The 17,383-nt window shown below is 34.9% G+C and overlaps 1 protein-coding gene across 5 annotated transcripts in view; it reads right to left on the bottom strand.

The window, feature by feature from the left end:
* The window catches only part of ITGB3BP (integrin subunit beta 3 binding protein), a 98,963-nt gene that overhangs the window by 43,386 nt on the left and 38,194 nt on the right, over positions 1-17,383 (bottom strand). For all 5 annotated transcript variants that reach the window (XM_055585627.1, XM_055585626.1, XM_055585628.1 and 2 more), the window contains exons 3-4: positions 16,087-16,222; positions 4,233-4,299 (exon numbers count right to left, since the gene is read on the bottom strand). In XM_055585627.1, the coding sequence (XP_055441602.1) occupies positions 4,233-4,299; positions 16,087-16,222 (203 nt within the window). The remainder of the gene's footprint in view (positions 1-4,232; positions 4,300-16,086; positions 16,223-17,383) is intronic.

The following is a 17,383-nucleotide window of genomic DNA, read 5'->3' as shown; positions in this document are numbered from 1 at the left end:
ATTAAGTGAGTTAAAAAATAATGTTTTTATCTTAATATCTAGCTGAAATTTGTTTCACCAAGGAAGCTAGAAGTTTGGTTAAAGGAAGGAGGAGTAGTAATTTATAACAAAACTATTTGTGGGATAGAGCACATAAAAATATTTGGACTGGGGGGAGTATGACTAGGGAAAGCAGCTATAAAAAGATAAAGGGGTACAGGTGATATATACAGATGTCAAACTAGGAGACCTCTTTGATAAACTCTTATTTTTGTCCCTATTATACTCTATGTGGCATTCTTCATATTTTTTTTTTTACCCAGACTACCACTGATTAATACTATACATTACCTACATTATGAAAAAAATATACATGTAGCCTGAAATGAGGTCTTAACCACAAATTACAACACAATTTGTATGGAAAATGCATTCTAAGATTCATTCAAATGGTTTAAAAATTATTCAGACCCAAGACTGAACCAGAAAAAGATAGAAAATATGAACAGACCAATCATAAGTACAGAAATTGAATTAGTAATTTAAAAACTGCCCAAAACCAAAAGTCTAGGACTAGACGGTTTCACAAGTGAATTCTATCAAACATTTAAAACCTGTTCTTCTGAAACTATTTTAAAAAACCTGCAGAGGAAGGAACACTCCCAAACTCATTCTGTGAAGCCAACAAGACCTTGATACCAAAACTAGACAGAGATATCACACAAAAAGAAAATGACAGGCCAATACCACTGTTGAAATACCATATGTGAAAAAATCCTCAACAAAATACGAGCAAACTGAATCCAACAATACATTAAAAGGGTCATACCTCATAATCAAATGGGATTTATCCCAGAGATGCAAAGATTTTTCAATACCAGCAAATCAATGTGATACACCACACATTAACAAACTGAATAATAAATTTCATTTATTTCAATAGATGCAGAAAAAGGTTTTGATGAAATTCAACATCCATTTACGATAAAAACTCTCTAGAAAGTTGGCACAGGGGAACATATCTCAACATAATAAAGACTATATATGACAAATCCACAGCTAATATCATACTCAATAGTGAAAAGCTAAAAGCATTTCCTCTAAGATCAGTAACCACACACCCTTGCCACTTTTATTCAACATAGTTTTGGAAGTTCTAGTCCAGCAATTGGAGAAGAAAAAGAAATAAAAGGAATCCAAACTGGAAGTGAAGAAATAAAACTGTCAATGTTTGCAGATGACATGATACTGTATACAAAAAATCCTAAAGACACCACAAGAAAACTACTAGAGCTCATCAAGGAGTTGGTAAAGCTGTAGGATACAAAATTAAAATATAGAAATCAGTTGCATTTCTATGTACTAAGAACAAAAGACAGAGAAATTAAAGAAATAATCCCATCTACCATCATCTCAAGAAGAATAAAATACCTAGGAATAAACCTACCTAAAGATTTACTTCAAAAATTATAAGATGCTGAATTCAAAGAAATTGAAGACAACATAAACAGACAGAAAGACATACTATGTTTCTGGACTGGAAGAACTGATGTTGTCAAAATGACTATACTTAACCAAGGCAATCTACAGCTTAAATGCAATCTGTATCATATTACCGATAGCATTTTTTCCAGAACTATAACAAATAATTTTAAAAATTTGTATGGAAACACAAAAGACCCCCAATAGCCAAAGCAATTTTAAGAAAGAACAGAGCTGGAGGAATTAGGCTCCCTGACTTCTGACTATACTACAAAGCTACACTCATCAAAACAGTAAAGTACTGGAACAAAAACAGACACATAGATCAATGGAAAAAGATAGGAAGCCAAGAAATAAACCCATGCAGTTATGGTCAATTAATTTACAATAAAGAGGGCAAGAATATACAATGGAGAAAAGACAGTCTCTTTAATGAGTGGTGCTGGGAAAATTGAACGGCTACATGTAAAAAAAAGAAACTAGAACATTATCTAACACCATATACAAAAATAAAATGTATTAAAGGCCTAAATATAAGACTCAATACTATAAAACTCTTAGAGGAAAACATACGCAGAAGAACACTCTTCGACATAAATCACAGCAATATTTTTTTTGGATCTGTCTCCTAGAGTAATGGAAATAAAAGCAAAAATAAACAAATGTGCTATAATTAAAATTACACATTTTTCCACTGGAAAGGAAACCATAAATGAAATGAGAAGACAACCTACAGACTGGGAGAAAACATTTGCAAATGAGGGAACCAATGAGCTTAATTTCCAAATTACAGAAACAATTCATACAAGTTGCTAACAAAAAAACAAACAACTCAATCAAAAACTGGGCAGAAGACCTACATAGACATTTCTCCAAAGAAGACATACAGATGGCCAACAGGCACGTGAAAAGACATTTAACATTGCTAATTAGAGAACTGCAAAATCAAAACTACAGTGCATATCACCTTACATTGCTCAGAATGATCATCATCAAAAAGTCCACATATAACAAATGCTGGAGGGGGTGTGGAGAAAAGGAAATCCTCCTACACTGTTGGTGGGAAGGTAAACTGGTGTAGCCACTATGCAAAACAGTAGGAAGGCACCTTAAAAAACTAAAAATAGTTACTGTATCATTCAGCAATCCCACTCCTGGGCATATATCTGGAAAGGACTCTATTTCAAAAAGATGCATGCACCCCAATGTTCATAGCAGCGTTATTTACAATAGCCAAGACATGGAAGCAATCTAAGTGTCCACTGACAGATGAATGGATAAACAACATGTGGCATAACCCAATGGAGTATCAGTCAGCCATAAAAAGAATGAAATAATGCCCTTTAAATTGGATGGACCTAGAGATACTAACTGAAGTCAAGTCAGAGAAATACAAATGTCATATGATATCACTTATATGTGGAATTTAAAAAAAACGACACAAACTTATTTACAAAACAGAAACACATTCACATAGAAAATAAACCTATGGTTATCAAGGGAAAAGTGGGGGAGGAAGGCAGGGATAAATAAGCAGTTTGGGATTAACAGATATACACTACTATATATAAAACAGATAAACAACAAGGGCCTACTGTATAGCATAGGGAACTATATTCAATATCTTGTAATAACCTATAATGGAAAAGAATCTGAAAAGAACACACACACACATATAAAAAACTAAATCACTGTGCTGTACATCTGAAACTAATACAAGACTGTAAATCAATTGTACTTCAATTTAAATAAATAAATAAGATTTTAAACCATAACCTATAACCCACTTCTAAGTCAGGGAAGGTGTATTAATTTACAACATGAGTCCATAAGCCCCCAATGGGTAGATACTTCATTTTCCTCATCTTTACCCATCTATCACATTGTATGGCACAAAGAAGATACAGCTAGAAAAGTAAATGAGCTGAACACATGAACTACTATGAAAATTCAACTCCCTGTTCTGCTTATTTCAATTTTTCAAGTCTTAGTGAACAGATATAAATATTCTTTCCAGAATCCACAGGCAGTAGCTTTCTACACAAAACTATTTCATTCAAGGCACTATTGACAGGCCAATATGAAAATTGTTGACTGATGGCCAATAAGCCTTCTAGGTTCCTCTAGATTCCTCATTCTGCTGGCTTCACTATGTTCCTAGCTCCTGAACCAGTTATTTTTTAGGCATTATGTTCTAAAATATTACTTCTCCATCCATCCATTACTTTTCCAGCTGTATCTTCTTTGTGCCATACAATGTGATGGATGGGTAAAGATGAGGAAAATGAGGCATCTATCCATTGGGGGCTTATGGTCTCATGTTGTAAATTAATATATTACTTCTCCATCCAAAGAGGGTGTTTTCCTCAGTTTTACTCTAAGCTAGTTTCTTAAGCATAGACTGGGAGAACTGGAATAAATGGGTATTAAAATTAAGGTATCATATATCACCATCAATGGAGACGGAAATGGCAACCCACTCTAGTATTCTTGCTTAGAGAATCCTGCGGACAGAAAAGCCTGGTGGGCTGCTATCCATAGAGTTGCACAGAGTTGGGACATGACTGAAGCGACTTAGCATGCATGCATATCACCATCATATGAACACTGTTAAAACAATCATAAATAAAGTATGTTACTTCTTTAAGAAAAAATAGTTCTACAAACTTTTTATTCATTTCTATAAACTATAAACATTTCTATAAACATCACTTTAACAAATATGATCTTTTTAAGACACATGTATATTATTTCAGCAAAAACAAACTTACTCATTGTCTTGCATAGTAGATTCCATTCTTTTGTTTATACTGAGGTGATTCAAGTTTTTCCTCTTTCCTATGTGTGCAATAAAAGGAACATAAAGTTAAAGCAAAATTGTCAAACTTTAAATAGAATTTAGATCACCAAATTTTAAATAAAAAATAAAAGGGTAGACAAATGAAAGAACAGTAGTTAATGAAAAAGTATCCTGAAATTTGGTATGGGAAAATTTTTGCAATATTGTGAAGAACTTTGCAATAGGTACTTTGTTTCTTTTTTTATTTCCCATTCTAATTTTTTATTTTTATTTTTTTTCCATTCTAATTTTTTATTCATGGATTATATTATACAGAAGAAACAATCTTTTGAATAAAATTTCTATTGGGGCTTGGTATATTAAAAAGAAAAACTAGATAAACCCAACTGGATAATATAAACTTTACTTTATAAAGGATGCTTTCATCAAATATTTTAATAAAAATTATTAAAGTTTCCAGTTTATATTATTTAACTCCTATTTTTTTGTCTCACAGTTAACAACAAGGAATTGTTGATACTAATATCTAGACAATAGTGAGCTCCTCATGATAGCACAGTAAATCAAATATAATTTTAGGGACAAAAGTACCTGACTGCTTAAATGCTAAATGATTTAGTAAACTCTTGGAAATACCTTTAATGCCTTTGAAGATATTTCAAATACTGCATGGTGTCATTTATAAGTGGAATTTAAAAGATAATAAATGAATGTATATACAAAACTGAAACAGACTCACAGATAAAACAAACTTGTGGTTACCAAAGGGGAAAGCGAAAAGGGGAGGGACAAATTAGTGGTTTAGGATGTACAGACACAGATAATTATATATAAGACAGTGAGATACACTGTATAGCATAGGGAATGATACCTATTATCTTCTAATAAATTGCAATGGAATATAATCTGCAAAAATACTGAATCACTATGCTGTAAATCACAATATTGTAAATCAACTTTTAAACTTCAATTTAAAAGTGCATATTGACTTAGTCCTCATACTTGAGGACACATTAGCATAGTTAGAGATTCTGTTTTACATGTACTGGCCTTTTACTGAATGAATAAAGAAGCAAATGAATGAATAATCCAAACTCATTACTACTAATGAAAATCAGTGAAGAAAATTCACTTTTTATAATACAAACATTGGCACCTTCTCTCACTACACATTTTAATATAGCTCCACTTGCTCAACAACTGGCAGTTACTACTTTTCTAAAAAATTGTTTGGTACAATGCACCATGAAAAACAAGCTCACACTCTCCAAAAGAAATATAATAAGAGTCACTCATTAATTTAAAATCTACTAACAAAATTTTTATAAAAGGAAAAAGAGTCAAATTTGAATATTTGATTTAACCCAATATACCCAAATATTCTTATATTAACACACAATCTATATAAATTATTAATATATATATCATTTTTTGCAAACTAAGATTTTAATACCTGGTGTGTATTCTTATAGCACATTTCAATCAGATCAGTCCCACTCTACATGTTCAACATGTACATGTACTGGATGGCATAGTTCTAGATAATACTGCAGGAGGATCCAATACTTCCAGATGAAATCAAATACGCAGATAACATGAAGGCAACTTCTTTAAAATTTAAGTGTGATTTATTAACACATTAAAAAATATATTGTCTGGAACAGACTATCCATTGCTGGTTTACATTTTTTTCTTCATTTAATTTGTACTCCATTACTCTCATTTGCTTCTATTTCTTGAGGAAATTTACAATTTCATTGACCGAGGTGGTTTAGAAACTAACAATAATTTCTCTCGTTGTTACTTTGGAACTTATGCCTTCTCTCAAAAAAAACTATGTCATAACTAAATTTTTATCTCATAATAGTCTTTAATGCCCAAAACAGAAAAACTTGTGGTCTAGAAATTTTGCTGAAGTCCTAGTTACCTCTCTTGTTATTAACTTTTCATTATTTGATTTATTGGTATCCTTAAATTCCAAATAGAATAAGTCAATATGGTTAAGAGTTTATTTAATAAAAGATGAATGGGGAAAAGAGTAACAATATTTTACTTATGATTTTGGAGAACTTTGGGGAAGTAAGTAAGTTCATTAAAATCTGTCTCTCAAAAAAAGTATTTTTAATAGAAAAACCACAAATGAAAACTACACTACATACTTTTATTTCTTAAAACAGTATTAATCTTTGCCTAAAGATTAATACTAACTTCCTGAATTTTGAATTAAGCTATTTCCATTCAATAAAGCTCCACCATATTACTTTGTTCTTTTAACCTGTAATTATTTTTCACATTTTTAGAACAAGCAGTCAGTAGTGCTAGGTGAGAAACAGCAAAAGACTGCTTTATTTGAATTTTCACCAGGTGTTTTAGGCCTTTCTAAACATTATGATTATTATAAGGGGATTAGTCAGATATCACTAACTATAAAACATAACTAATAGCATTAATTTCAATCTTCTCATGGAAGGACTTATGTTTTGTTTTTCTTTTATATATATATAATTTATTTACGTTTGGCTGTGCTGGGTCTTTGTTGCTCTGCAGGCTTTTCTTTAGTTGCAGTTACTGGGGCTACTCTAGTTGTGCGAGGGCTTCTCATTGTGGTGGCTTCCCCTGCTGCGAAGCATGGGCTCTAGGGCACACAGGCTTCAGTAGTTACGGGTCGAGGGCTTAGTAGTTGCAGTTCCTGAACTCCAGAGTACAGGTGCAAAAGTTGATGAAATTATTTGCAGGGCAGCAGTGGAAACACAGACATAGAGAACAGCCTTATGGACACGGGACAGGGGTGAGGGTGGAGAGGATGGGATGTATGGAGACAGTTACATGGAAACTTACAGTACTATATGTAAAATAGATAGCCAATGGGAATTTGCTGTTATGACTCGAACTCAAGCCAGGGCTCTGTAACAACTTAGAGGGGTAGGATGGGGAGGGAGATGAGAGGGAGGTTCAAGAGGGAAGGGACATATATCTATCTGTGGCTGATTCATGTTGATGTTTGGCAGAAACCAATAAGATTCTGCAAAGCAATTATCTTCCAATTAATAAATAAATTAAAAAAAAAAAAAAGTTGTGGTGCAGGTTTAGTTGTTCTGAGGCATGTGAGATTTTCCCAGATCAGGGATTAAACCCGGGTATCCTGCATTGGTAGGCAGATTACTTACCATTGAGCCATCAGAGAAGCACCCAGGATTTATGCTTTTAAATAATAGACGTTTCAATTGTTAAATAGGAGGAATTTTAATGTCTCAAAGAATAACATTTGGATCAGTTATCAAAGAGTACTGAGTGGACCCTATCACACCAAGAGTTTTCCACTTATTTAATAATCACTTTTCCTTATTTCATTCCATTTTATTAGCAATTAACATACACTAAAGTACTGTGGATTCTACGTACTCTTCCTTGCTACGCTATATATGATTAATAATTGTGTACTTGCTGCTGCTGCTGCTAAGTCGCTTCAGTTGTATCTGACTCTGTGCGACCCCACAGACGGCAGCCCACCAGGCTCCCCTGTCCCTGGGATTCACCAGGCAAGAACATTGGAGTGGGTTGCCATTTCCTTCTCCAATAATTGTGTACTTGATTCCCTTTAAATGTAGTTTCACAAAACACTGGTGATAAATGTAATATCACTGAATCGGGACTGCTTTAAAAATTGTATTTGGACTTTCTGGTAAGGCTCCCAGAAGCCCTTTCTTGAACTAATGAGGATATCTTTCGATAGATAATAATGATAATAATGTTTAGAAGTATAATCAACAATGGTGATGATGATGGCTAACAGTTAAAAAAGTGCCTTTAGGGCCAGGCACTGTTTTAAATGTTATATTATATTAACTAGTTAATCTGCACACCTCTGAGATAGTCATTCTTATTCCCATTTTGCAGATGAGACAACAAATGCACAGAATGGTCATAAAATTTATCTGAAGCTCTAATGCTAGTAAGTGGTATAGTCAGGATCTGAATCCAGCCATTTAGCTAAAAAGATTATTCTATTAGCCAAGATGCTGATTATTTACTAATAAATTAATTTAAAGTTCAAGCAGGTTTAGGCCAGTATCATGCTGCTTCTTGATAAATATACTTTACACTTGGCACATCTCAGGGATCTTTTGGTCCCAAACCAGAAATTAAGAATTGAGGAAAACCTTGACCCAGAGAGGTTTAAAATTACTTGTCTGAGGTGTCACATACTAAATTTTTTTTTCTAAAAGAGTTATTGCAGATCAAGTTGGAGTCTGTAGGCTAAGAGGTGAATGAGAGCCTATTATTCTTTTAATTGAACAATTTCTATGTAATATTTTTCTGTTTATATTTTTCCTATTTTCTTCTACTTTTTATGGTTTGTTCTATTGTTCTTTTTCTATCTTTCTAGTTGAATGTTCAGCTTTTTAGTTTTCAGTCATCTTTTTAAAATATATGCACTGATAAATGTGAACCCACTATGAATGCTTTCATTATCATGCCATGTTTAGGTATAAATTTTTTCCTCTAAGTGCTGACATGTTTTTATTATCACTCAATTCTAAATATTTTATACTTTATAACAAACAAGATACTCAAATAGCCAAACAGTCTTGAGAAAGAACAAAACTAGAGTTCACACTCTGATTCCAATGTAAGACCTGAAACCATACAACTTCTAGAAGAAAGCATAGGCAGTAAGATCTTTGACATTGGACTTAGTAATATATTTTTTTTATATTATCTTCTCAGGCAAGGGAAACAAAAGCAAAAATAAATAAATGGAAATATATCAAACTAAAAAAGTTTTGCATAGTAAAGGAAACTACTGTCTACTGAATGGAAATGATATTTCAAAATGATATGTCTAGTAAGGAGTTAATATCCCAAATATACAAAGAACGTAAATACTTTAACATCAAAAAACCAAACAACCTGATTATAAGATGGGCAGAGGGTCTCAACAGATATTTTTCCAACGAAGATATACAGATAGCCAGCAGGCACATGAAAAGATGCTCAAATGACTAATAATCGGGGAAATACAAACCAAACCTCATATGTGGTCAGAATGGCTATTATCAAAAAGAGAAGAATCAACAAGTGTTGACAAAGATATGGAGAAAAGAGAATCGTTACGCACTACTAGTGGGAATATCAATTAGTGCAGCCACTATGGAATACAACTAGAGGCACATAGTAGTGGGAAGGAGGAATGAGACGAAGGTAGTCAAAAGGTACAAACCTTAGTCATAAGACAAATAAGTACTAGGTATGTAACATACAACATGATGAATATAATTAATACTGTGGTATGTTATATATGAAAGCTGTTAAGAGAGAAAGCTAACACTCCCATCACAGGGAAAAATTTTTTCCTTTTATTTATATCTATGTGAAATGAGTAAGCTCTGGGAGATGGTGAAGGACAGGGAAGCCTGCATGCTGCAGTCCATGGGGTAGCAAACAGTAGGACACAACTGAGAGACTAAAGAACAACAGCAGAAAAGTGAAATGGGTGATGGATGTTCACTAAACTTACTGGGATAATCATTTCATGATGTATGTAAGTCAAATCATTATGTTGAACATCTTAAACAATATGTCAATTATTAGTTCAATAAAACTGAAAGAAAATGTATGGTTTGAATGACAATAAAAACAAACACATAAACTATCTCTATCATTCCTAACTTTTTAAATCTATTTTATCAGTTTCTGAAAAAATAGCCTACTATGATTAAGGACTTGTGAGTTTCTCCTTATAATACTGTCCTATTTTGTCACGTCTTGCCTGAGTTTTTATTTTTCATGCACATAGGTTCAGGATTCCTTTCCTGGTACTGAATCTTTCATTCTTTCATTACGGGAAGAAGTTCTATTATTTGCAATAAAGCCCTTTTGTCATAACTATTTTGGTCTATATTAATATTAATATTCTTATACCAACTCTTAGTTTTTTAAGAAGCTATATTTACTGTTCTTTCTACCCCTTTATAATAACTCATATGATGTCTTTGATAATAATATTCATAAAAATAGCTAAAATATGTATTTCCTTATTGAAAAATTCAGACTTAAATTGAAGAGAGTAAGAAAAACCACTAGACGATTCAGGTATGACCTAAATCAAATCCCTTACGATTATACAGTGTAAGTGATAAACAGATTCAAGGGATTAGATATGATAGACAGAGTGCCTGAAGAATTATGGACAGAGGTTCGTGACACTGTACAGGAGGGAGGGATTAAGACCATCCCCAAGAAAAAGAAATGTAAAAAGGCGAAATGGTTGTCTGATGAGGCCTTAGAAATAGCTGAGAAAAGAAGAGAAGCTAAGGGCAAAGGAGAAAAGGAAAGATATACCCATTTGAATGCTGATTTCCAAAGAATAGCAAGGAAAGATAAGAAAGCCTTCCTCAGTGATCAAAGCAAAGAAATAGAGGAAAACAAGAGAATGGGAAAGACTAGAGATCTCTTCAAGAAAATTAGAGATACCAAGGGAACATTTCATGCAAACATGGGCACAATAAAAAATGAAAATGGTATGGACCTAACAGAAGCAGAAGATATTAAGAAGAGGTGGATAGAATACACAGAAGAACTATACAAAAAAAACCTTCATGACCCAGATAATCATGATGGCATGATCATTCACTGGGAGCCAGACATCCTGGGATATGAAGTCAAATGGGTCTTAGGAGGCATCACTACTAACAAAGCTAGTGGAGGTAATGGAATTCCAGTTGACCTATTTCAAATCCTAAAAGAAGATGCTGTAAAAGTGTTGCACTCAGTATGCCAGCAAATTTGGAAACCTCAGCAGTGGCCACAGGACTGGAAAAGATCAGTTTTCATTCCAATCCCAAAGAAAGGCAATGCCAAAGAATATTCAAACTACTGCACAACTGCACTCATCTTACACTCTAGCAAAGTAATGTTCAAAATTCTACAAGCCACACTTCAACAATATGTGAACCAAGAGCTTCCAGATGTTCAAGATGGATTTAGAAAAGGCAGAGGAACAAGAGATCAAATTGCCAAGATCTGTTGGATCATTGAAAAAGCAAGAGAGCTCCAGAAAAACATCTACTTCTGCTTTATTGACTACACCAAAGCCTTTGACTGTGTGGATCACAATAAACTGGAAAATTCTTCAGGAGATGGGAATACCAGACCACCTTTCCTGCCTCCTGAGAAAACTGTATGCAGGTCAAGAAGCAAGAGTTAGAACCAGACATGGAAAAATGGACTGGTTCCAAATCAGGAGAGAAGCATATCAAGGCCGTATATGGTCACCCTGTTTATTTAACTTATATACAGAGTACATCATGTGAAATGCCAGGCTTGATAAAGCACAAGCTGGAATCAAGATTGCCAGGAGAAATATCAATAACCTCAGATATGCAGATGACACCACCCTTATGGCAGAAAGCAAAGAGGAACTAATGAGCCTCTTGATGAAAGTCAAAGAGGAGTGAAAAAGCTGGCTTAAAACTCAACATTCAGAAAACTAAGATCATGGCATCCGGTCCCATCATTTTATGGCAAATAGATGGGGAAACAATGGAAACAGTGAAAGACTTTATTTTGGGGGGCTCCAAAATCACTGTAGATGGTGACTGTAGCCATGAAATTAAAAGATGCTTGCTCCTTGGAAGAAAAGCTATGATCAACCTAGATAGCATATTAAAAAGCAGAGACATTACTTTGCCAACAAAGGTCCATCTAGTCAAAGCTATGGTTTTTCCAGTAGTCAGGTATGCATGTGAAAGTTGGAGTATAAAGAAAGCTGAGTACCAAAGAATTGATGCTTTTGACCTGTGGTGGTGGAGAAGATTCTTGAGAGTCCCTTGGACTGAAATGAGGTCCAACCAGTCCATCCTAAAGGAGATCAGTCCTGAATATTGATTGGAAGGACTGATGATGAAGCTGAAACTCCAATATTTGGCCACCTGATGCAAAGAACTAACCCTGGAAAAGACCCTGATGCTGGGAAAGAATGAAGTGGGTTGGAGAAGGGGACAACAGAGGATGAGATGGTTGGATAGCATCACCAACTCAATGGACATGAGTTTGAGTAAGCTTTGGGAGTTGGTGATGGACAGGGAAGCCTGGCATGCTGCAATCCATGGGTCACAAAGAGTTGGACACAACAGAGTGACTGAACTGAACTGAAAATATGTATTAAACACTTACTATATGCCAGTCACTGTTCTAAGTACTTTTTGTATGTTAATTCTTTTAATTCTTAGAACAATCCTGAGGTAGATGTTATTTTCCCCATTTTAAAGGCAAGTAAACAAAAACACAATTAAAAGTTCAACTGACAGATATTCCATCTGCTTCCTGAAGATTACAAGGACCTTAAACTTGTAATTCCTTCCTGCTTCCACATATATCTTCCAAGCTCTTATGGTCTATTAGTACTTGTTTTTAACCCACTCTTTTGCTTTATAGTCAGCAGAATTGGTAATCACATTTTTATAACTAGGTTTATAGATTTACCAACATGCTTGCTAATTTATTATTTTACCACTGCTCTTTGCATTCCATTCCTTTATTTGAGGCTCAGTTATGATGCTGGGAGGGATTGGGGGCAGGAGGAGAAGGGGATGACAGAGGATGAGTTGGCCGGATGGCATCACTGACTCGATGGACGTGAGTCTGAGTGAACTCCGGGAGTTGGTGATGGACAGGGAGGCCTGGCGTGCTGCGATTCACGGGGTCGCAAAAGGTCGGACACGACTGAGCGACTGAACTGAACTGAACTATGAGCATGTACTCACAGAAGAATATTCTTTAATAATCTTTCAAGGAGTATTTGTGAATGGTTAATTCTCTCAGACTGAATGAAAATACTTTTACTTCATTCTTACTTCCTGAATGAAAACTTCAGATGTGATTTTCAGTTGGTATTATTCCATTTCCTTCCGGAGACTATAGATGCTGATGAGAAGTGTAATGTCGGCCTGTCGCTAAAATTTTCTCTTTGTTTTTGATGTTCTGCAGTTTTATCATGATATGATTAGGTGTGTGTTTGTTTTAATTCATCTTGCTCAGACAAAGCATGTTATTCTAATCTGGAAATTTCCATCTTTCCTCAACTACGAAAACCTGATAGTCCATATATCTTAGACTACTGCCTCTGTTCCTTTTTTTCTTCTTTATTGTGGAACTCCTATTTGACATATGTTGGAGTTTATTCTATCCATTACTTTTCTTTACTGTTTTATCATATACTCCATCTGTTTATCTGTCTATGCTGTTAACACTGCTACAATCTGGGGTGATTTCTACACATCTATTGTCTATTTTACAAGTACTCTCTTTGACTGTCAAATTTGGTGTTTATCCTTCCACCCCAACTATTAAAAAACAGGAGCATTCTTAGGAGTAAAGGAACACAAAATTTTACCATCTTTTCTCTCCTCTAAAAAGGATACTACTTTGGAAAAATTTGCCAAATGGTAGGGACGGGGATAGGAGAAGGCAATGGCAGCCCACTCTAGCACTCTTGCCTAGAAAATCCCATGGCTGGAGGAGCCTGGTAGGCTGCAGTCCATGGGGTTGCTAAGAGTTGGACATGACTGAGCGACTTCACTTTCACTTTTCACTTTCATGCATTGGAGAAGGAAATGGCAACCCACTCCAGTGTTCTTGCCTGGAATATCCCAGTGATGGGGGAGCCTGGTGGACTGCCATCTATGGAGTCACACAGAGTCAGACATGACTGAAGCGACTTAGCAGCAGCAGCAGGAACGGGGATGACTCCTACTAAGGGGCAGGGCAGTATAACGACACACACACAACCATACATAAATGTAATCAATATACACAATGACAAATGAGAGAGAGGGAGAGTGTGTGTGTAGGTATATCTTCACTGTATAAACTGGAAGCAGTCACTCCATTTGAGGGCTATGTAGAATTTAAGTAGAGGGAAGACTTAGATCTAGATTTTTTTCCTTTTATAATTGTAAATAAATTTAAATTTAATATTGCCACCTGTTCACATAGTATGTAATTCAACTGAACATAGAAAGCACATATAAATACCTGGAGGAAGAATATTCCAGGTTGAAAGAAGTGCAAGTGCAGTTCTTGTGGAGGCAACAGGCTCAGCATGATTGACAAATAGCCAGAAAGTAAGGGTGGCTGAAGTACTGTAAACATGGGAAGGGCAGGAGAATAAATGAGACAGATGAGCACCTAAAATGTCTTTGAAAATGTGCTTTAAGCAGAAGTGCTTATTTAAATTGTACCTTGTGTTTTGTACAATACTTAAAAAGCAACGCTGTTAACAGAAGTTATAATTTCATTTAGAACTTAAGTTGTAAGACTCAAGCTTTTCTATTTTTAAAATACAATAAGATGAAGTATTAGGAAAATCAATATAATGATTACAAATGACATAATCTGCTACAAGATCCTAGGCAGAATTCTATTTTGAGACTTGTGTGAGAACTATATATCAAAGAATACATAGAACACATATGTACAGTTTAATGAATAATTATAGAGTGAGCCAGCATAGCCATCATATAGAAATAGAATATTACCAGCACCCTAGGAACTCTTGCTATATGACTTTTCAAAAAAGAGCTTACCAAGTACTATAACCAGTGATAATTATCCACTTAAATGTCAACTGAGATCATGTGACCAATCTTTTTATGGGCAAAGGAAATGTTCCCTTAAGTCCATATTTAATTTCAATATGGAAATTAAGTACGTATCCACTTAAAATCTATTCACATTTCAGTATAGAGATGTTCCATATCTAAGGCACTAATTTTTAATTTTAAACAAAAGGTGTATCAAGTGAATTAAAGAAAAAACAACAACCCAGAACTATAGAGCTTGAAGAAGACATATACATCTTCATGTATTTTTGTGAAAGCAAACTTAACAGTGATAGCTTTAAGATTAAGAAGCACCTGATTAAAGTCATTCAAAAGTTAAGATCTCATTATAGGTTTCATTACAACAAATTAGGTAAAATGAGGAGACTTCTTTGTTTCTCTGTAGCTTCCAGTATATACTTAGCACTCAAATGTTTTACAATAAATATGAATCAGGCTAATCACAGTATATCTAAAATATATTCTTTTCAATTTAAGCCTACTTAATATTTCATATTATAGAAACTTGACAGGTCACTGATTCATGACTTTTTTACAATATTAAAAATTAAGCCTATGAAATCTAGATTCCTGCATCTTTTAAATGAATATTTTAGCAATAAACTACCAGAGGATAAGAAATATATGTGGTCAAAATTAAACTAACAATAATTTAAAATAAAGAATTTCATATTAAAATTAGATTATTCTCTAACAGTAATTATACAAACCTTTTGCAAGTGCACTTAAAGTAGTAACAGAAGAGAATGAAATACAATAAATAAAACAAGCTATAAAGACACAGGAAATGTGGATAAAACTCAATGGACAATATGAATAAAAATAACATTTAGAAGTATTAAAGTGTAGTGCATTACCTGAATTAAGTGCCCTTTAATTTATGCACCTGATGGATAGCTTGTTAACTTGTTAAGGGGCTAAACTATTATAATTGATAGTGGCTGAAGGCAGTCACGCCATAATTTCTATTTAATGGATGGGAAAGTAAGGTAACAAAGTCTGCAGCAGCATTTTAATGTAACTGCCTAGAGTTTACATTTATGTCCAACGTATTACCTATATTCTAGTCTTTTCTATGTTGAATTCTTTAAAAAAGACAAAAATCAGCTGCTGCAGGATTCACATATTATTAAATCAAAATTCCGATTTAACCAACACCTAGAAAAAAATCTCACAATAAGCAGAAAAGAATGTTCAACTAACCATTTGATGGTCCATTTCTGTTTTCTTGTTCTTTTGAGCTTGTGGGAGAAGCAATTGGGCTCATTTGACAGGTTCCAGTTGTTGGAGAATAGTCTGCAGCACTTTTCTTCCTTGTGATTTTAGGAGAACCAAATGACTAGAAATAAATATTAATTTGGGACAAATATATTATGTTTAGTTATAGACCTTTGGAAATACATTTGAAAAATTCACAAAATTCAAACAAATATTCTTTTCTTTGCTCTTTCTTTTTGGATTTAAATATACACCATTACTATCTTCGAAGTGAACACTGTTATTTCAAGGTATGCACATTTTTCAGGTCTCCATACTAATTAGGGTATCTCAATCTGATGTTTATGAAGTTTTAACACTGAAGGGTTGCTACCTTCTGAGATGGTATTTCCAAGCAAGTAGAGACAACCAACTCTCCCAGTTACATCAGACATTTGCTGTCAGCACAAGCACGGCGGCTGCGACGGCACATGAGCGCGGCTGAGAGGAGCTACCCCACGTCCAAGGTCAGGGGCAGCGGCCGAGAGGAGTTACCCCACGTCCAAGGTAAGGAGCGGCGGCTGAGCTTTGCTGGAGCAGCCGTGAAGAGATACCCCACATCCAAGGTAAGAGAAACCCAAGTAAGACAGTAGGTGCTGAGAGAGGGCATCAGAGGGCAGACAGACTGAAACCACAATCACAGAAAACTAGCCAATCTGATCACATGGACCACAGCCTTGTCTAACTCAATGAAACTAAGCCATGCCCTAAGGGGCCACCCAAGACAGGCGGGTCATGGTGGAAAGGTCTAACAGAATGTGGTCCACTGGAGGAGGGAATGGCAAACCACTTCAGTATTCGTGCCTCGAGAATCCCATGAACAGTATGAAAAGGCAAAAAGATAGGACATTGAAAGAGGAACTCTCCAGGTCAGTAGGTGCCCAATATGCTACTGGAGATCAGTGGAGAAATACTCCAGAAAGAATGAAGGGATGGAGCGAAAGCAAAACAACCCAGTTGTGGATGGGACTGGTGATAGAAGGAAGGTCTGATGCTGTAAAGAGCAATATTGCTTAGGAACCTGGAATGCTAGGTCCATGCATCAAGGCAAATTGGAAGTGGTCAAACAGATGGCAAGAGTGAACATTGACATTCTAGGAATCAGCGAACTAAGAAGGACTGGAATGGGTGAATTTAACTCAGATGACCATTATATCTACTACTGTGGGCAGGAATCCCTTAGAAAAAACGGAGCAGCCATCACAGTCAACAAGAGTCTGAAATGCAGTACTTGGATGCAGTT

This window comes from Bubalus kerabau, chromosome 6 (assembly GCF_029407905.1).
Source record: "Bubalus kerabau isolate K-KA32 ecotype Philippines breed swamp buffalo chromosome 6, PCC_UOA_SB_1v2, whole genome shotgun sequence".
Taxonomy (NCBI): Eukaryota; Metazoa; Chordata; class Mammalia; order Artiodactyla; family Bovidae; genus Bubalus; species Bubalus kerabau.
The sequence above is the reverse complement of the archived record's forward strand: the minus strand, read 5'-3'. Positions and strand labels throughout refer to the sequence as shown.